Source organism: Chenopodium quinoa, unplaced genomic scaffold (genome assembly GCF_001683475.1).
Source record: "Chenopodium quinoa cultivar QQ74 unplaced genomic scaffold, ASM168347v1, whole genome shotgun sequence".
NCBI lineage: Eukaryota > Viridiplantae > Streptophyta > Magnoliopsida > Caryophyllales > Amaranthaceae > Chenopodium > Chenopodium quinoa.
In genome coordinates this window covers 3,167,459-3,189,449 of record NW_018743218.1, presented here as the reverse complement: position 1 = coordinate 3,189,449, position 21,991 = coordinate 3,167,459, and the positions used below count along the sequence as shown (strand labels likewise).

Genomic DNA, 21,991 nt, shown 5'->3' with positions numbered 1-21,991 from the left:
TATATTTTTTTACCATATTCATTTCCAGTCTTTCGAGCTTGGATTTCATTTATTGATAGTAACTTTTTTTCCTTTCATTTATTTGTAGTTGCATTTATTTATTTCTAGGATTTCTTTTACTTCCTATTTCCTATCAAATGTAATCCAAACCCCTCCACGTTTAGTATGAATTTGTGTAATAGCTAATTATTCGAATTTATGATAAGGTTATCTATTAACTATTACTAAAACAAAACATGATGATGTCATCAATTCCTAAAATGTCATATGTGGCAAGCTATAATTAAAAATTTTCCCTCCAAATTTAAGTATGATTTCATTATTTTTTTCCCCTTTTAATTTAACATTTAACATGTTAGAAACTGGGACCGAGTAGGTATGAATTTAAAGTCAAAATCAGAAACTTGACTTTGACATCAATATTGTTGTGGTTCCACTCTAAACATATAAGCTCATTAGATAATGTAATATTAAAAGAAAAATTGTCTAACCATCATTTTAGTATATTTTCCATAAGATAATAAATATCACTCCATACGATGTAGCATTAAATTATAACCATTAAAAAAAAGGGATAATATACATGTTTTTTTTTTTTATGTTTAAATAACTAATTTTTTTTTTACAAAATAAAAAAAAAATAATAAAGCGAGCCAAGTCATGTTAAAAAGTTATCAACAACACAGGATATATAAGAATAATTCAAAATTATTTTTTATCACCACCGTGCATAGCACGGGTACTAATCTAGTTTATTAATATATATTGATTAGTGGATAACCTACGATGAAGGACTAATAACAATAATTTACTTGTATTTTAGATGATTTTCTTAATATCTAATGAAAGTTTTTATAATTCCTCATTAAATTTCATATTCGTGCAATTTTAATATATAAAAAATCTTTTTTCAATTGTCATGTGTTTGATCCTTGAATTTATAAGTGCTTTAAAACTGTAGTTTCAATTATAAGATAATAGTAGGTGATTTGTGTAACTTTAGACATGTTGAGGGCGTAGTGCATTGTTTCTAATAGTTTAGACGGCGTAAAGTGACGGTATGTGAAAGGATACGATGTTTTATATTGCAATGCAATTATGAAATTCGGTAATTAAAAGTCAGGCTTAACTTGCTTATATTTCCTATTTTATTTGTCGGTTTGTTTGTAAGGGTTTATATATTCTTTTGGTTTTCTCTGTTTTTTCTTTCATTTAATTCTTTCAAATGGCTAACAATGGTAGTTCTGGTGATGGTAATTATGATGCTTTGAGAGCCCGTGTTCTACAGTTACTCAATGAATTGGCTGAACTTACGACCGAGCATAATTGTAAGTTACAGGAATTATTGGCGTTGAGTAAGCAACTACGTCAGATTCGGAGGCAGCGCATTGGTGAAATTTATTGAGAAGTTGATGAAATGGTTCCTAGGGTGCGTTCCCGGGTGGGGGAAGTGAAGAGCCTTCTGAAATGAGGAATGCAGAGGGAGGAGTGAATTTGATGGGTCGGGATGCTGGTGAGGAGCATGCGGAAGTTTTGGAAGATGTGGAGATGGTGCAGGCAGAGAACGAACCAAATGATGAAGATGACGAAGATGGAGATGAAGATGATGATGGTGAAGATGGTGATGAGGAGGAGACCAAACATGTAGAAGATGGTAGAGATGATGATGAATTTAAGGAGAGTTCGAGTTCTGATGGTGGGGGTGGTGGTATGGATGCTAATGATGATCGAGTTCTGATGGTGGGGGTGGTGGTATGGATGCTAATGATGATGAATCTGGTTATGGAACGACTGAGTCCTCGATCGATTCTTATGCTTATCGACTTACTCCTAGGAATTTCGATCGTATTGTTTATATTGTTTTGGTGTTGATGGTTGTTTAGTTAAGTTCTTGGTTATGTATGTTTACTTTTTAGAATAGAAAATTATTAGTAGTAGCCGAAGCCAATATTCATGTGCGCTTTCCGATCAACATACATACAACAAGTTACCTGAAACCTGTTTAATCTATGTTGGTAGATTATTAATGCACAAATAAATCTATTATTGGCGATCACTTGAAATTAAAATCATATTAAGCCTAAATCAAATTATTAATTATCTTATTGGGCGTGATTCAAGTACAAATTCCTATTAAACCTGCCAAAAAGGGCATGATCAAGAAATAACAATAAATCATAAAATAATCAAGAAATGTAAGATTATTGACACAACAAATCATCATCATCATGATAAATAAAAAGATCCTAGGAATGATACTAAAAGGATTAATAACAAACCCTAGCATGTCACTAAATAATAAAGATTAAAGCTCTAGCCTAAACATGATACTAGAAAGCATGATATTAGAAATATTAATAAACATCCTAACATGATACTAGAAATTAATATAAAATTCTAAACATGATTTCTATATCAAAAGAATAATTATAATAGTAGATCTACTCACTTTGATGCCTCATTTCATGTTTCTTTCTATTAAAACAATACACGAGTTAGTAACTTCAAGAAAGATCAAATCAAACAAATAAATCAAATAGGAATTGAATTAAGGATTAGGGACCAAACCCTCAGAAATATCGACCTTTCACGTCGAGGTCAAAGGCAACTACGAGAAGGGCTAATAGTATTCAAGTCTCACAAAGGTTGTATCATGTGTGATGTGTTTAGGCTAAGGCTAAGAAAAAGAGAGAGATAGAGGCTTATAGCTTAGAGAGGGATTAAGATGATGATTGTTGGTGAATGAAAACGAACGCAAACATCCCTATTTATATAAAAAAACGAGGGAAAAGATCAGAAAAAGAGTCAGAATCCGACTTGGAGTAAAACGCCTTTCGTCGCGTGACGATAGATCCATCACTGTGCGATATTTTCATCGCTACGCGATGCTTTTCAGAAGATAAGATCCGTACGGAATCCGACTTCCAATCAAATTGGGTTAGTAGAATATCCGTACTTATCTTTATTTTTTCTGAATTAAATCTATTAAAAACAAGTATTTTATTAGAAGTAAAATTTTCTAATTTAATCTTTTCAAAAAGAGGATAATTAGAAACTTCTAGAGGATTCTAGAAACTAATAATAAATCCTAAGAGATTTAGGAATGATGTTAAAGGTTAATGGACCCTCCACATGATCATTGGGTTGTAGGTAAGGTTCGGTTTGGGCTTATAATATATTTTTGTAAACTCTTTTCAAGCTCCATCCAACTACACAATTATTGGACCAGGATTATGGACTAAAATAAACTAATTTTGACGTTTTTATAAAGATGACACAAAATGAACGATTTTCAAAGACACGAAATGAATTATTTTGGGTTCAAAGGCACGAAATAAATGATTTTGGCTTAAACCATTTAAAGAAAGGTTATAAATGGTAAAAGCTTAGGAAATTCACCTAACACTTCACCTAACTCGATAATGAAAGACGTGAAAGGTACTCATCACTAGGTTTGGTTTTTGGGGAGACACAAACAGGTGTCTACAGAAGCCCCCACTTTGACTAAGTATGGAGAAACGTATGTTTCAAAAACAAAATTCAAAGTATCGATAGGGACGGAGAATGATTCAGAACGTTCTGCGATCCTAAATCATTCTTTTTAACACCGATACCTGCAATCTAGAGTTAGTTATACAAATAAAGGAGTTCGAAACGCTTATCTTACACTGTTGAGTACACACATCTTGTCAAACCCAAAATTATTTAACAACCTCCACAATGCTCAGTGAACGCCATCGAAGACAGCAGTGCTTCGCTATCTTCATTTGTAGTGACAATCTTCCACGCCTTAGGGAACATCGCCGAAGGTGACCGTACTTCGCCATCATCAATTTTGTGGCAGTACTTTGCCACGGCAGTGCTTCGCCGCTGTTGACAATCTCCTCCATGCTTCGGGACATCGTTGAAGGTGAACGTGCTTCGCCATCTTCAATTTTGTGGCAGTGCTTCGCCACGGCAGTGCTTTGCCGCTATTGTCGTCATTGTGGCCGTGCTTCGCCACGGCAGTGTTTCGCCGCTGTTGTAAATGTTGTGGCAGTGCTTCGCCGCTGTTGACAATCTCCTCCATGCTTCGAGACATCGTTTAAGACCGCAGTGTGTCGCCATCTTCAAAATCTCGCCATTGCTTTTATGTGACCAATTAATACCGACAACCTCCACACCCTAGGGAAAGTCGTCGAAGACCACAATGCCTTGCAATCCTCAAACCTCGCCAATGCTTAAGCGGGATTAACCAATTCTTAGGGGTAATGAAATGCACCCAACAATTGCTTAGGTAGACTTGACCAATGGTTAGGTGTGATGAAGTACGCCCAACCGATGCTTAGGTGGACTTGACCAATGCTTAAGTGTATTAGATATGCTTAACCAATGTTTAGGTGTAATATGCTCTGCCAATGCTTAGGCGCGTTTAAGTGTAATGAGCCAATGATTAGGCGCTTGTGCTTTGTAGTGAGCCAATGTTTAGGCGCTTTAATAAAGTATTCTTTGCCAATTTTTAGGCGTTCTCAATCAATAAAGCGATCGTCATCAGGCCGATCATCAATCAATATTAAAATCGGGTCGATTACTAATTGAAGGTGTTCACTCAATGTGTAATAAAAATGTGATCGTAATCAAGCTGATCATCAATCAAATATGATCGTCATCGGGCCAATCATTAATAAAATCAAGTTGCTTTTGTTACGAGGCATCAAGTAGGGTAATCATTGTCCAACCGATTATTCTGTAGAATCCTCAAGACTGACATGCCACGTCAGCTATTATCGCGCGGCGACAGCTTTGTCGCTTTGCGTCAGGGTGTATCTTGCTGCGACGGATTTGTTGTGCTCAAATCGGGTCAGAGCTTTTGAACTCTTTTTTGTTCGTTCGGCTTCGCTGTTGTTGCTCACGCTTTTTCGCTCATTTGCGCTCAATCAAATTGCCTCAAATCTTTTGTAAAGGTTGCTCGTCCGCTAGGGACTTGGTGTACCTGTATCTATATTTTGGACTATAGGACTTTGTTCATGTTTATAGTTCCCTTGAGGTTGACCCAAGACTTGGTGTTATTACTTGAATCATTGTGCGACTCAATGTGTTTAAATCAACTGGAATCGATATGTTTAAAACAAATCGACTCAATGTGTTATGACTTGTTGTGTGCATTGTACATACGACTCGTGTGTGTAAACTCAACTCTATGTGGTGACACAATTCAATGTGCATGACTTGTGTGTGCATTGTATGGTGATTGTGCTCGTGCCACTGGAAAAATGTAGAAAAGGCAAAAATTTTGCAAAATTTTCCGTCATTTTTGTGGAGCTGAGTGTACCGAGTTTCTCTCGAAAAGAAAGACGTGAAAATGAAATGGGGTGAAGTGTAGGTGGAAAACGAAGTTTTGAACTCCCTCAAAGGAAAAAAGATGAAAAGAATGAATCGAGTGATAATGCATGTTGAATGAGCTTAATCAAGTGTATGCGTTGATGTTGTATCTCATGGTACAAGGATTGTAGCATCCTAGGCTATCTCAGTTGATGATTCGATAATGAAAGTATTTAGGTAACTTAGGGGTGGAGGCTAAGTAGTTCATACTTTGTGATGCAATGATGATTATGATAATGAGTGATTCTAAGATGACAAGGTATGCTTCTAATTAAGTTGTGGTAAGATTTTATCACAAAGGGTTTCTAAGGGAAGGATTATTTAGCTATGTATTTGTGATGTGTGTGAAAGTGACACTAAAGTTAGGCTGTAAAAGCTAAGGGTGTGGGAAAATATTGAGAAGAGCCAAATGATGGTGACTCTTAGGCTGGGTAAGCTAATGAAGTAAGGATCAAGCCCCCAAGTCTAGCTCTAAATGGATAAGGATGAACATTGGAAATCCCTTGATATGATCATGCGTGAATGTATGATGAATGTGATGAATGCATTTTTATTACGGCCGCACCCCAATGTGAGGTTGCCTACGTATCCGTTAGGAATCAGGCCGAACGTAGCTCTAGCCGAACCTCGCACAAGTGTGTGTATATCTCAAGGAGGTCTTTCAAGGTTGTAACGGGGTTAGGATAAAGGTTAATGAAGAAGGGATAAAGGCTCAAGACCCTAGATAAGCCCCCAAGGTGTGCAACCTTGCATTTGAATCTTGGTATTTGTATGCTTGAGGTTTCTCACTTTTGAACTCATTTTTCTGTTTTTGCATTTAAAATTTGTTTTTGAATTTTCTTTCGTATAAGTGTGGGCAATCCCGGTCATGCAGTCTATCACTCGCTTGGAATTCATATTTCTCAAGAACGGTGCCGAGCATTTGATAAGAGACGCTATCCGAGACGTGTTCGTATCAAAGACATGTTCATATCAAAGACATTGCAACACTTGCCCTTTTGTACACTTTTATTATTATTATTATTATTATTATTATTATTATTATTATTATTATTATTATTATTATTATTATTATTATTATTATTATTATTATTATTATTATTTTTGAACCTTTTTAAGATTTTGGCACTTTGGTAAAAATTACTCAAGCTTTTGTATTTGGCTTTGAAAATTGCATAAGTTGCACGCCATCCCATCCTAAGGTTAGGTAAATGTGGGTTGAAAAAATAAAGGTCCATCGTTAGACGAGGCTCAAAGTGGTTTATCAATAAAGGGATTGTGTAAAGAATGAAAAAGGTAAAGGTAATATGATGTGGATACAAGGGGTGCCTCAAATCATTAGTATACCTTGTGTTTAGCTTGGTGTGGATTAATTTTTTTTTTTTTAAGTGCAAAGCAATCATCATATGCAACGAAATAAATGCTCATGTTATTGAAATGGAAAAAGGGTGATAACAATGTCATGAAATAAATCTATGGAAGAAGAAGGGTGCCTATGCTAGACTTATTAAGGGAAGGGTTTGAAAAAAGAAGAAGAAAGCATGAAATCTTGGTGAGATGCTTGCAACGTGCTTTGTGTTTTCCTTGACCGTAGGTTGTAGAAAGTGAAACCATGTATGTTTTATTGTTAATCACATGACTCGAACTCAATTCAACATGCATAGATGAGGTGATTCTCGAAAGATTATAGTGTATGGGGTGAATGACATATATGGGGAAAGCATGTAAGAGGAGTGTATGTAAGAAGATATATGTGTATAGGGAAAGTATGTGAATGTGGAAGAAGTTTAAGAAAGAAAGCATGAGGTATGTAATGTTGTAATGGGAAAGGGTGTATTTGTGGAAAGATATGGAAGAAATCATAGAATAGGAGGGACCCTCAACTTGAATGACGGAAAGTTGACTCATGCATGCATCATATCTAAGACATGGTCATGGTGTGAAAAAAGTATGTACAAGGTGTGTGCTAAGACTTGTGAGTGAAAGTGATATGTTCAAGACTCGTGAAATGACCATGTGACTAGACATGTGGTTAGACTCATATAAGATCAAAGAAGACCTCGTTTATTCATTAAACCGGTTAATTATTATGATTAGACTTGACACGAAAAGAAATAAAAATGGTTGGACGCTAAAAAGAACTCCTAAACTGGACAGGCTGTAGTATTTCAATCATAACTTTTGATATGTGACTTTGATTGGGACGAACCCAACTCCAAAAGAAAAAAAAACTCTGGGCAACAGATCCATAGGTGGCACGAGATGTAACTCTTTCTAGAACTTTGTCTATGACCAAAACAAGTTGACACTTAATTGTGCAGGATATAAGAATAAAAAATCGGGTTGACTAAAAAAAAAAAGAACTATGACTCGACATAATAAAGAAGAAGGGGGTTAAATAAGAGAAACAAGTCCTTGGTTAGTATGTTAAGACTTTATTTACAAAGACAAGTCAACACAAATGGTTAGCTTAATCACAAGTAGAGTATGCACAAGTAAGGAATGCACAAGTAGTCAAATAGTCACAATATGATGCAATGAGTTTGCAACCTAACCATGGCTAGATCTAGTTCTCTAAATAATTATGGTAGTCAAATAGGGTCCATGGTTATGAGTCCGGATGCATCGCAAGGAAGCCTTACCTTTAGAAGGGTTGGCGCGTATGGATGGGACCTCACAAGTTAGACTTGCTTCCATGGTTTGGTGAATTCACTAACTAGGATGTACCCGTCATTGCCCAGAGCGTTCAATTGGGTAGATGGAGCGTGAATTCCTAGGGGCTAAAACCATATGCAGTACACATATGGGTTCAGAAAAGAAGGAAAAACTCAATCAGGAAGTAGAATCGGTGAAACAATACTTGAATCGGTCAAAACATGATACTAGGAATTAATATAACATTCTAAACATGACTTCTATATTAAAAAAATAATTAAGATAGTAGATCTACTCACTTGAATGCCTCGTATCTTTTTCTATCAAAACAATACATGAGTTAGTAACTTTAAGAAAGATCAAATCAAACAGATAAATCAAATAGGAATTGAAATAAGGATTAGGGACCAAACCCTCGGAAATATAAACCTTTCACGTCGATTTCGAAGGCAACTACGAGAAGGGCTTGGAGTACTAAAGTCTCACAAAGGATGTATGGTGTGTGATGTGTTTAGGATAAGGCTAAGAAAAAAAGAGAGAGTGGCTTATAGCTTAGGGAGGGATTAAGATGATGATTGTTGGTCGAGGATAGACATCTTATAATACTCATGGTCGAGGACTAATACTTAAACAAGAGAGCTAGTACTCAAACAAGAGAACTTACAATACTCATGGTCCAGAAAGAGGTTATGATTGCTATAATGAGAAATATAATTATGATGATTTTAAATCTCTTAAAGTATTCTCATAGGTCGATCTGGTATAGTTCCAAACAAATACCTGTGCAAATGATTTATGACAATCATGTCCTTGTAGCACAAGAAACGGTGCTATAAATCATACTACACACTAATCTCAACTAGTCATTAGTCGTCCAAAATTTAAATGACCTTGATCAGGGATAATTTTCGATTAAAATATTCAATGTTCACTTAATAGGTGTTTCTTTATCCAAGACATTGTCTTGATACCCTATTTTGAATATTCTCAAAAAATGAATGGACTCATTATTTAATTCTAAACCACAGTTAAACAGTTTGTGGAATAATTAGTAAAAATTTCATTCCACCATGAAACTTTTCAACGTTTCATCTTATGATAAATGGCTTTCCCCAAATGTTTTAAGAGTGATACTCTTTATAAAACATTTATAGAAATCACACCCATATTTAATATGCTTGATTTCTTTTATGCAATTGTGAATGTTGTGGTTCACTTATTGCATTGGTTTAGTTATGATTACTTTGCAAAACTTAGCATCTTCATTATCAAACGCTTTCATAATAAGCTGATATAATTCGAGAGTGTCATGGATTATATGTAATTTAGGATTTATTGTCCAAGTGATGGATCCCACTCATTTTCATGATTTGGAATCTTCAATTTTACAACCTAAAATCATCAACGTTCAACAACGAACTATCCATTGAGCAACTTCCTTATATTGCCTTTAAGGCAACAATATTCTCAACATATATTTTAGTAGACTTCTTAATGATGCTTTATTTAGATTTCACTCCAAACGGCTCACTATAATTTGGGGTACCCTAATCACTAGTGATCATGGAAATTTACCTTAAATTTCTGCACATTACACATGGATGTACATCCATGTTACCATTCTTCAGCCACGACGCATCTTAGCTCGTGCTTGTAAATGACTTCCTTTTTAAGGATCTAATCCTTATTAAGGTTATGCTCGCAACATCACTACTCAAATTATATTTGTTTTCATGCATCACGAACTCATCCCTTTTACTTATCCAAGTACTTTGGATGTTCTTGATCATAATCTAACGATCCATTACTTAGATTCAAGTAGATTGGTACTTTTATACTTTACATGCTCTAAGCATGTAAGTCGTGTGATGACTCCATATCGTAGCATACATGATGGTTTCAATTGCAGAATTATTCCCAATTTTATTCCATTCATGTGACATTTTAGCTCACCCAGTTTCACCGAGTCTTCCTAAACTGTTTGCTATGTGATACGGTTAAAAGTCTCTACTAGAGCCTTTTTTATTTGACTTAGTATTTTCCTAGCTTATACTTAGTTCAAACATTTACTTAGTTTTTATACATATGGTTCAAAAGCCTTTCAAGGTCCTTCATGTTTAACATGATAAATTCCCTTACTCATTCAAACATTTTATTAAGTCTACACAATAGATCTTAATTCCCAATATGTACTAAGAATCGCCTTTAGCTTGATCCATTATCGAAAATAATTTCAAATATAATCATTTAGTATTTGATAGTCATTTTGCAATAGAGTTTGTAAACTTCTTGTTGGACCTTTACAAAATTGACTTTTGCTCCCACTAAACTTCTTTATTCAAAGAATTTCCATGTTTCTCAACAAGCCAAACCTTATATTAACTTTATGAGAAAACACATTCCAATTCCTACATGCAATGCTTCCCTTAATCCAGCAATGGATTACTTGATCTTGCTTTCAAATCTAGCATTATTTAGATTTACAAAACCCTTAGACTATTTCCATAGTCCCTTCCAAAATCCTATTTTAGGAAGGCGGTTTTGGTATCTATTTTTCCATGTTTCATATGCGCAATTTTGCTAGAATAATCACGAAAAGACTTAAGCATTCCGATTGGTGAATAAGTTTTTGTTAAAATCTACATCGTGAATTAATTGTATCCTTTTCAACCAATCTAGCTATGTATGCATATACATTTCCATATTTTTTAGTTTTCTCCTTGAAAACTTATTTACAATTGATGGGCATTTACCCTTCATGCAAATTAATCAAGTTTCAAACATGATTTTCAAACATGGAGTCTTATTTGGATTTTATGGCCTCTAACCATTATTCGGAATTAAAAATTTGTCGTAGCTAATTTACAAGACACTATTCCCTTACCATCTAATAGTAGATAGTATGCTTGTAAGTCTTAGGTTTATTTCTAACTTAATAGAAATTTATTGGATTCAATCCAAGCGTTTGGTGAATTCTATACCTATACGGGGTAATTTCATCAAACATTGAGTTTCAAGGCGCTTTTAAAGCCCTTTGATTATGTTGATCTTACTCTGACACTTCTAAAGTTTTGTGAGTAATGAATTCTCTCATAAGGCACTTGTAAAGTCCTTTTGAGTATTCTTGATCAATTATTCTCGTGAGGCCCTTCTAAAGTCTTCCGAGATTCTCAGTTCTAGTTTTTTGCTAATCTCGATGGTCATCGAGTTCATTTTCCTCCCACTTGTCATTTTGGAAATGTGTTATTTTCCAGAAAGACACCACTTAGAGCAACAAATACTATGTTCTCAATTAGGTTGTGGAAGTAATGCCCGTAGTCTTACTTGAATGCTTATGAAGAGACATGTATATTGTCTTTGGGTAAAGTTCGTTGTGAAACAAACAGTTAGCTCCCACTTGAGCTACCTTAGGCCTTATTAAGCTACTTAGCTCCCACTGAGCCAATGAACTCCCAGTAAGCTAAGAGCCCTAGACATATACTTGAAAAGACGCTAGAAACTATCTCTATCCAAACTAAATATAGTGTCCTTTCTTAGCTTCGACAATTTTGTTTAGTGTAACACTAGTCATTTGTGCAAATTTATAGAACTTTATAGGAAGGGATATGATCCATCATCATTCAAGGCATTTCCAAATGGCATCAATGGTCTCCGTCAAGACATACTATATTCTTTGTGGAGCTAATTATGAAATTCCAATTTCATAACTTTGATATGATCACTCTTGGCTCAAGCAAACATCGCTCGATCTAGATGTTTTGATATCTTGCCAATTCGATTGTATACTTCACTGAACTTTTGAGCTACTCAAAAACTAGTTTGTTTACATTTGATGAATATAGTCATATTCTTTTAAATTCTTGTGAAAACGTTGAAGTAATGGAATTCTCTTTAGCTTATGGAATCAATTGTCTATATCAAGCACAATCGCTCCTTTCTTTGTCGATTTCAACAAGTAAGACTTGCTTAGCTTAGAACGACTCCGAATCGATCAACTATCAAGAGTCTATCTAATAGAGCCTTGAGTAGTTCTTGTCGATGTGACATTGCTAAAGATGTTTGGAACACAAATCATATCCATGACCTGAACCTTGTAAGTTTTCATGTTAGAGAAATGTTTGTTTATAATTAAGCATCCTTGACTCATGGATTAAGAAACCATGTCATTCAAATAAAACCAACAACTATTGCTCTTTTACTTTGAATGTGAGTCTTTCTGTGTGTAAACGGATCATTTGCTGATTACAGAACACAATAACTATTATTTGTTCTAGGCTTAGCTTTAAAAGGTCTTTAAACAAAGCAAATGACCTTACAACTAATGTAGCATTACTTGCTTCATTCCAAGCTTGTAAGTCAATAACTTAGCTTAATTGCATTTGTTTTTAGGTCACTTCGAAAAGGGGGAACTCTCAAGCAGTATCTAATACTTGTGAATATGAACTCTTAGGTAGAATTGGAATCTCAAATTCCATTTCTTTGTTCCTTATTTCCTATATTTCTTATCATAAATCCTCTCATAACATTTAAGAACCATTTCCTTAAGTGTTTTGACTTTTATACTTTGTTAGGCATAATTAAGCATCTAATGCGCCATAAAACAAAGTTCCATGTTTTCCTTTAATTCGTACTTGAATTACTACATGAATGAGTCCTACTTATTAGTGTATGAAGCGAAAAGATATGTTGGTTGTCAACTATTGACAATTTGAGTTTTTCAACTCAATAATTCATGTTCATCAAAACTACCTAGTATTTTGAATACATGATATCCAACCGTCCTTTCGGACTTTAGTCATAAAAGTCAATTATGAAAAGTTGTATTTTAGAAATGTCTTTTCTTTCCTTGAGAACCATTCTCAACAGATTTCCTTTTACCAATCGTTGGAAACATTATAATTTGATTTAGAACTCTACAAATATAAGTGCAAAGTCTTACCATTTTTTAGGATAACATAATAAGCATTGAAATACATGAAAACAAGAAATTTCAATCTTATTAAGCATTTATCCACACATTTAAAATTTGTCCCATTTAGGAGAGAATAAAACGATTCCAAGACCCCAAAAATCAAAAAGTGATTAAGCATTCTTTGGCTTGTCTAAACACTTAATATTTTAAGGTAAGCAATCTAATTGTTAATAGCTCTAAGCTATTCTTGGTTCGATAAAACGTCGCATCTAATGCTTTCGTGACGTTTATCTCCATTGCCATGACATCAAAGGGCTCCTTATTGATATTGTTGAGTTTAACCAAAATCAACTTGTATACCTAGTATACCTTACATTCCTAGGTAGATAGTAATGCCTTGCTTTAGCATAGCCCATCACTATTCACATTAGTTCGGTAAGTGTTATCTTGGAATGGAAAATTTGACTCAATTTGATAGGGACCTAGGGTTTCTATGTTGGTTGATTTAAGTGAACTTAATTAATCATCATAACATTCGAAATCCTAAACATGCATCTAATATATCATTCATATATAAGCATAATTATATATAGAAAACATAAGTAAAAGATGCATTTGGCAACTAGTAATTATGACTAGGACTAATCTTAATATTAAGGTACAAAAATACGCAACGGTTCGTAACCCGTATTTAGATTTACAAAAATACATAACGGATCGCAGTCTGTATTAACTATCCTAATGGGTTAACGATTGGTAAAAGGAACAATGCAAAATACACGCAAACTAGTAACTAACTTAGGTGGTTAATCCAATTAACGCACCTAATTAAAACTAGTCAAAGTTGTTAACCTATTATGTGATGAAACGCAATCAAATTAGCTCTAGTAATTAATGAAGCTCCTACTAGATTCTGCATCCAACTTAATTAATCCAATTAATTAAGCCAGTTAACCCAAATTTTGCCAAAACTATTTTGCAAGTGCCGGGAAAAACCGAGGTCTAGCCTCGCTTTAATAATTAAATATAATAATTAAAACGACAAAAATCGCAAAATCGCATAACTCTTCGATGCCCAAGTACCTAGCACCAAGCAACGAGGATTGGGTTGCTAGGCACGAGGCTTGACTGCCTTACGTGGCTGTTGCCCCCTCACACATCCACTTCTTGCGTTAAGCATATGCATGCGGCTGACAACAGCGCACCAAGTGCGTTATGCTGGCCAAACCAACACGCTTGCACGCACGCAAGTGAGGGCCTCAAAGGCCTGCTCTTGTGTGAGGTGCATGCTGCCTAGCAACCCTAAGCCGCAGCCCACGTAAGGGCCCTTCGCAGCACCAATGCTCGCACACCATAGCCCATGCATGCACCAATGCAACACCAAGCAGCACACTAAGCTCGCACTCACGCATCTATCAATGCACCAGCAGCCCGCACAACCTCGGCAGCCACATGCGGGCTTTGCAAGCAGCCCAGCTGGCCGAGAGATGTGCTCGGGGCTTTGTGCCTCGATTTGCATGCTCGAGCCTCGGGATTTTATCCCGATTTTTTACATGATATAAAATTAATTCTAAATTATTTTAAGAATCAATATTGAGCAAGATGAAAATAAAACAAGTCCAACTTAAATAAATTCAATTTCTAGTGCACAAACCAAAATTAATTCAAGAACCATTCTTTAAATTATTTTTGGCTCAACTTGATGCTACAAAAATTGAAGGCTATTCTCACAATTAATTTTACCAAACATAAATTAATAATGAGATTAAACAAAATTCAAGGGGTTGGAATAATAAACACAATCATCCAATGAAAAATTTCCAACACTAACTTGTGTAAATTTGATAAAATATATCTTCTAATATGAAGGTTAATTAAATTTCAATCACAAGTTTGAACTTTTAAGACTTTAATCAACTCAAAAACGATTAAAATAAAAAATTAGTTCAACATGGAATCTCGAAAGTCAAGATCCAACCAAATAAATAATTAATGATTTGAAGCATAAACATTCATATTTGAAGCAATTGATTTGCAAAAATGTGAAATTGCAAGTTTATGTGAAAGATGAACTCACCAAATTAAGCACCAAATATGACTTCATTAACATGCTTAATAAGGATTATTATTGTAGTAGATTAATAATGTAACCATACATATAATCTAACATTTGTAGGGTTTCGTAGTGACCCACACTACGCGGAAAGGAAACCCCCCAAGACCCGCCCCGATAACTAAAGCACTTAAAACAAGCATAACATAATTAAGAAATAATTAAAAGAAGAGAGAAAGAAATTATACCCTCGATGTGTGCTTCGCTCGCAAATGGAGCTCTTACTTCAAAAGCTCTAGCCTCGCAAGTGCGACGGCCTCCAACGGAGTCCACCCTCGAGACCCGACCCGAACGGCCCCTACCCCGAAGGTTAGTCGGGGCTAGACCAAGAAAGACTAGAGTATTACGAACTTAGAGGTTTTCTCACCTTAAGGGAGATGCCTCATTGAGTTCAACTCAAGTAGTTTTTCCCAAAACCCAAACTTGGGTATTTATAAGGAAAGGAGACTTGAATCTCCCTTCTCCTATCCATGTGGGAGAATTGCATTTTCCTATTAATTTATTTTAATCAAAAATAAATTAATGAGCAGTGCAATCAATGAGTTACAAGTGTCAAATGGAGTAAGAATGATTAGGTGAGGACCATTTCAAGAGGGGGGGACCATAGCCTTGGTTCCCAAGGTAATGGCCACCACATTTGGTCCCCACATACACAAACCGGATCCTCCCTATCCAAGTGGCTGGCTGGCAGCTTGCCTTGGCTGCCAAGGCTGCAAGCTGGCGCCTAGCACCAAGGCTGGGTAGCCTGGCCAGCCAACCAGCACACACGCATGCATGCGCAGCCAGCCAGCCAGCACACACTGCTACACTGCTGCTTGGTGCGTGGCGCTGGGCGCTGCTATGCGAGGCACACTACTAGTGGCTGGTGCGTGCTGCTTGTGGTGCTGCGATGCACTAGGCTGCAAAGGCTATGTTGCTGCTGCCAGCGCCTAGCATGCTAGCAAGGCTGCTAGCGCCCAGCATGCTAGCAAGGCTGCTAGCGCCCAACATGCTAGCAAGGCTGCTAGTGCCCAGCATCATGCACAGCATAGCATGCTGCTATGCGATGATACGGGGCTGCCATGGCTAGCTAGCATCATGAGCCTAGCACTCACATGGCTAGGCCAATGCAAGGCTACGAATAGGCACGTACTTGTAACTCGATTGATTTTACGTCTTGTCGAAATCTAAATTCGACTCGACTTGCGACGCTCGATCTCGACGCTCTAAGCTCGATATCCGACATCTTTGTTTGTAATACTCTAACGACTCATCTAATCCTTCGGATTGATTCGTCACCTCGGATCGGTTACGCGATTGGGTGTGACCCGAAGGGTTCAGTCAAGATTAAGCTATAATATTAATTGTACATTAATATTACTGATCGGAAGCGGCCTCCACCTAGACATTCCAATCACTTGACCTTAATGAAGAATTAGCTATCCGATAATTCTGAACCCTCTATCGGAATAATACACTTGTTGGAAGGACACCATTCCTTTCAATCTCCCACTTGTCCTTCCGGACAAGTGTGCATATAGTGTATAGCCCATTTCCTATGTCACTTAATGTCTCTTCGTGAACTATAAGGTAAGATTCATTGTCATCCTTATTACGTTCAGAAGTGTTTCTCGATCTCCAAGTTTGACTGTCAATAAGCAGATGATTTCTAAAATCTATCTGAGCACGGCCATGCATTTTCACAGTCTCACTCTTTGAGCGGCCTTGTAAACAACAAAGACATATTCCCTATTGTTAGTAGGGGGGACATTCCCAGTCTTGTATTGTAAGCTTTCTTACTAAGAGGACCTAGTCACCCGAGTGTTGCCGTTATGATCCCCAGTTACGGCAGACGTTGGACAACATCAAAGAGACTAGTACTCAAACAAGAGAACTTCACAATACTCATGGTCGAGGAAAGAGGTTCCGATAGTCATAATGAGAATTGTACTTATGACGATTTTAAATCTCTTAAAGTAATCTCATAGGTCGATCCGGTGCAGTTCCAAACTAGCACCTGTGCAAATGATTTATGACTTCTATGTCCTTGCAGCACAAGAAACGGTGCTATAAATCATACTACACACTAATCTCCAGTGGTCATTAATCGTCCATCGGTTAAATGACCTCGATTAGGGACAATTTTCGATTTAAATATTCAATGTTCACTTAACATGTGTTTCTTGATCCAAGACATGGTCTTGATACCCTGTTTTGAATATTTTCACAAATCGAATGGACTCATTATTTGATTCTAAACCACAATCAAATTGTTTGTGGAATTTCATTAGTAAAATTTTATTCCACCATGAAACTATTCAACGTTTCATCTTATGATAAATGGCTTTCTTCAAATGTTCAAGAGTAATACTCTTCACTAAACATTTATAGAAATCACACCCATATCTAATATGCTTGATTTCTTTCATGCAATTTCGAATGTTGTCGTTCACTTATTGCATAGGTTTAGCCACTATTACTTTGCAAATCTTAGCATCTTCATTATCGAACAATATAATAAGATAACAAGATTTTTAGAGTGTTATGGATCATATGTGATTTAGGATTTATTGTCCAAGTGATGGCTCCCACTCATTTTCATGACTTGAGATCTTTCAACTTGACAACCTACAATCAACGTTCGACAACGAACTTTCCATTGAACACTTTCCTTTCATTGCCTTTCAAGCAACAATATTCTCAACGTATATTTCAGTAGATATTCTGACGTTACTTTGCTTGAATTTTATTCCGAACGACTCACAAAGATTTGGGAGGCCCTAATCACTTGTGATTATGGAAATTTATCTTAAATTTCCGCACATTATACATGGATCCGTGTCCATGTTACCATTCTAAAGCCACGACGCATTCTAGCTCGTGCTTATAAACGGCTTCCTTATTAAGGATCTAATCCTTACTAAGGATGTGCTTGCAACATCAATTCTCAAATTGCAGTTGTTTCTATGCGTCAAGAACTTATCCCCTTTTACTCATCAAAGTACTTTGGATTTTCTTGACCATAATCTAACGATACATTACTTAGATTTAGATCGATTGGTATTTTATACTTCTCATGCTCTAAGCATGTAAATTGAGTGACAACTCCATATCATAGCATACATGATGGTTTCAATCGCAGAATTATTCTCAATATGTTCCATTCATGTGACCTTTTAGCTCATCCAGTTTCACTGAGTCTTGCTAAACTGTTGTAGGGTTTCGTAGTGACCCGACACTACGCGGAAGGAAACCCACCAAGACCCGCCCCTTAATTAAAAACAATTAACAAGCATATTAAACTTAATCAAACAAGATTAAGAACAAGAATTATACTTTTGTCGCATGCTTCGCTCCCAAAGAGCTCTTACTTCAAAATCCCGAAAAAACGAGATCTCCGACGGATCGTACCCTCGACCCGACCCGAGCGTCCTAAGTCTTGAAGGTTAGTCAAGACCCGGATAAAATAACTATGAGTTTTACGAATCAAAGGTTTACTCTTAATTAGAGGAGTTGCCTTTTTAATTCCACTCAAGGTTGTTCATTCCCAAATACCCAAGCTTGGTAATTATAGGGAAATGAACCCTTGAACTTCATTCCCCAACCAATGTGGGAGAATGAATAATTTGCTAATTAATTTATTTCTAAAATAAATCAATATTTAAATTCAATCACAATGCAACAAGTGTCAAGGGGAGAGAGAAGGTTAGGTGAGGACCATGGAGAGGTGGAGGGGACCATTGCCTTGCTCCCCAAGGCTTTGCCCAAGCCTTGGTCCCCACTCCTCACCAAACCGGCCTAAGCAAGGCTGCTGGGCTGCTGCCAGCTAGCAGTGCCAGCTAGCGCCAACCCAGGCTACCTTCGCATCCAAGCCAGGCAGTGCCTGCTTGGTGCTGGGCGATGCTTGGCGTTGGTGCATGATGGCGCTGGTGCTGGCCCTAGCATCCCACGCACCACACGCATCCACGCTGCACCCCTCGCACATGCTCGCACACCCAGCATGCGTGCTGCTAGCGAGGCACGCATGCTAGCCCCTATGCCTCACACCATACACATCAACCTCGCAGCATCTCTCGCACATGCACTAGCCATGCACCATGCGCACTAGTCATGCACAGCATGCATCAGCCTCGCACCACACGCATACCCACGCATCACACAACAGCCTTGGTGCGTGGTTATGTTGGGCTGTCGTGCGTGGTCTAGCAATATGCTGGCGCCTAGGCCCTCGCACATGCATGGTGCGCTGCTTGGTGCGCTGCTTGGTGCTGCCATGCGAAGGCTAGCACACAAGCCAACACGCAGTCTGCGATGGGCTGCTTGGAGCACCTGGTGCGCCTATTGCTTGCGATAGGCTGCCATGGGCACTTGGTGCGCCTAGAGCTTGCGATAGGCTTCCATGGCGCGCCTAGGTTGCGATGGTGCAATTAGGCTGCGATGGTGCGCCTAGCACACCTAGTATGCTTAGGGCTTGCGCCTAGCCATGCTAGGTGCATGCTAGCTTAAACTAGCCTAGCATCCACATGGCTAGGCCAATGTGGTGCTAGGGCTATGTTCATACTTGTCGCTTTGTGATTTCGCGACGCTCGGTCTCGACGCCCTAGGCTCGATATCCGACGTCAGTATTCGTAAAACTCTGCTGACTCATTAAATCCTTTCGGATTAATTCGTCGTCTCGGATTGGTGATTCGATTGGGTTCGACCCGAAGGGTTCAGTTAAGATTAAGCTGTAACATCATTTTTACATTGATATTACTGATCGGAAGCAGCCTCCACCCCGGCATTTCGATCACTTGACCTTACTAAAGAATTAGCTCTGTTATAATTCTGAACCCTCTATCGGAAGAATACACTTGTTAGAAGGACACCATTCCTTTCAATCTCCCACTTGTCCTTCCGGACAAGTGTGCATACAATGTATAGCCCATTTCCTATGTCACTTAATGTTTCTTCGTGAACTATAAGGTAAGACTCTTTGTCATCCTTATTACGTCCAGATTTGTTTCTCGATCTCTGAGTTCGACTGTCAATGAGCAGATGATTTCTAAAATCCATCTGAGTACGGCCATGCATTTTCACAGTCTTGCTCTTCGAGCGGCCTTGTAAACAACAAAACATTTTCCCTATTGTTATTAGGGGGACAATCCCTGTCTTATATTGTAAGTTCCTCTTACTAAGAGGGCATTGTCTCCTGAGTGTTCCCGTTATGATCCCCAGTTACGGCTGACGTTAGGAAACATCAAAGAGTCTAGTACTCAAAGAAGAAAACTTCACAATACTCATGGTCGGAGGAAACAAGTTCCGATAGTCATAATGAGAAATGTACTTATGACAATTTTTTAAATTTCTTAAAGTACTCTCATAGGTCTTATCCAGTACAGTTCCAAATTGTGCCTGTGCAAATGATTTATGACCGTCACGTCCTCGCATCAAAAGAAACGGTGCTGTAAATCATACTACACACTAATCTATGGCGGTCATCAATCGTCCATCCGTTAGATGACCTCGATTAGGGACAATTTTCGATTTAAATATTCAATGTTCACTTAACAGGTGTTTCTTTATCCAAGACATGGTCTTGATACCCTGTTTTGAATATTTTCGTAAATCGAATGGACTCAATATTTAATTCTAAACCACAATTAAATAGTAATGGAGTGAATGATAATTTTGCACAAAATTAATTACTCCATTAATGAATATAATGGTTTTAATACAGTGTCTTACATTAAATATCCTATTTAATTAAAACACATGTACAGGGAATTTCAAAGCCAGTCTCCAACATGCTTAATTCCCATTGCCTCAATGTGCTTGTTGTGTTTCACTTGAAGCAGCGGTTTAGTCAAAGGATCGACTACATTATCATCTGTGCCAATCTTATAAATTCTGATTTCACCTTCGGATTTACATTCCCTTATCATGTTAAATCGCCTTTGCACGTGTTTGACCTTCTGGTGCGCTCTCGGCTCCCTGGCCTGAGCGATAGCTCCATTGTTATCACAATAGAGGTCTATCGGCCCCTTGATTGAGGGTACAACACCAAGTTCGCTAATGAACTTGCGAATCCAAACAGCTTCCTTGGCAGCTTCTGAAGCGGCCATGTACTCGGCTTCAGTTATAGAGTCTGCAGTGGTGCTCTACTTGGCACTCTTCCAGCTAAACGCTCCTCCATTCAAACAGAATATGTACCCCGACTATGACTTGAAGTCGTCTCTGTCGGTCTTGAAGCTAGCGTCGGTGTAACCTTCAACAACAAGTTCTTTGTGGCCTCCATACACTAGGAATTTATCCTTGTTCCTTTTCAGGTACTTAAGGATGTTCTTGGCCGCAGTCCAACGCGCCTCTCCTGGGTTCGATTGGTATCGACTCGTTGCACTCAGGGCATACGATACATCTGGCCTTGTACATATCATGGCATACATGATCGATCCGATTAGCGAAGCATATGGGATCTGATTCATTCTTTCTCGCTCAACAGGTGTCTGTGGACACTGTTTCTTGCTGAGAGTTATGCCATGGGACATGGGTAAATGCCCTCTCTTGGCATTCTCCATGCTGAATCGAGCCAGTACCTTATCAATGTAAGTACTCTGGCTTAATCCAATCATCCTCTTAGATCTATCTCTGTAGATCTTGATGCCCAATATGTACTGTGCCTCTCCTAAGTCCTTCATTGAAAAGCACTTTCCATCCAGCCCTTTACGGACTCCACTAATTTTGTGCTGTTTCCAATGAGAAGTATGTCATCGACATACAGGACTAGGAATGCAATATCACTCCCACTGACCTTCATGTATACACAAGATTCATCTGGGTTCTTGATAAAACCAAACTTGCTAATGGCTTCATCAAATCGCAGATTCCAACTTCTGCTGGCTTGCTTTAGTACATAAATGGACTTCTTCAACTTGCAAACCTTTCCAGCGTTGCCTGGATCGACAAAACCTTCTGGTTGTGTCATATACACA

At 37.6% G+C, this 21,991-nt stretch overlaps 1 protein-coding gene across 1 annotated transcript in view; it reads left to right on the top strand.

Annotated features, from left to right (window-relative positions):
- Positions 1-1,467: 1,467 nt before the first annotated feature.
- LOC110734784 (late secretory pathway protein AVL9-like) overlaps positions 1,468-21,991 on the top strand; it is a 34,992-nt gene continuing 14,468 nt past the window's right edge. The window contains exon 1 of the mRNA XM_021914933.1: positions 1,468-1,752. Coding sequence (XP_021770625.1) covers positions 1,468-1,752 — 285 coding nt within the window. The remainder of the gene's footprint in view (positions 1,753-21,991) is intronic.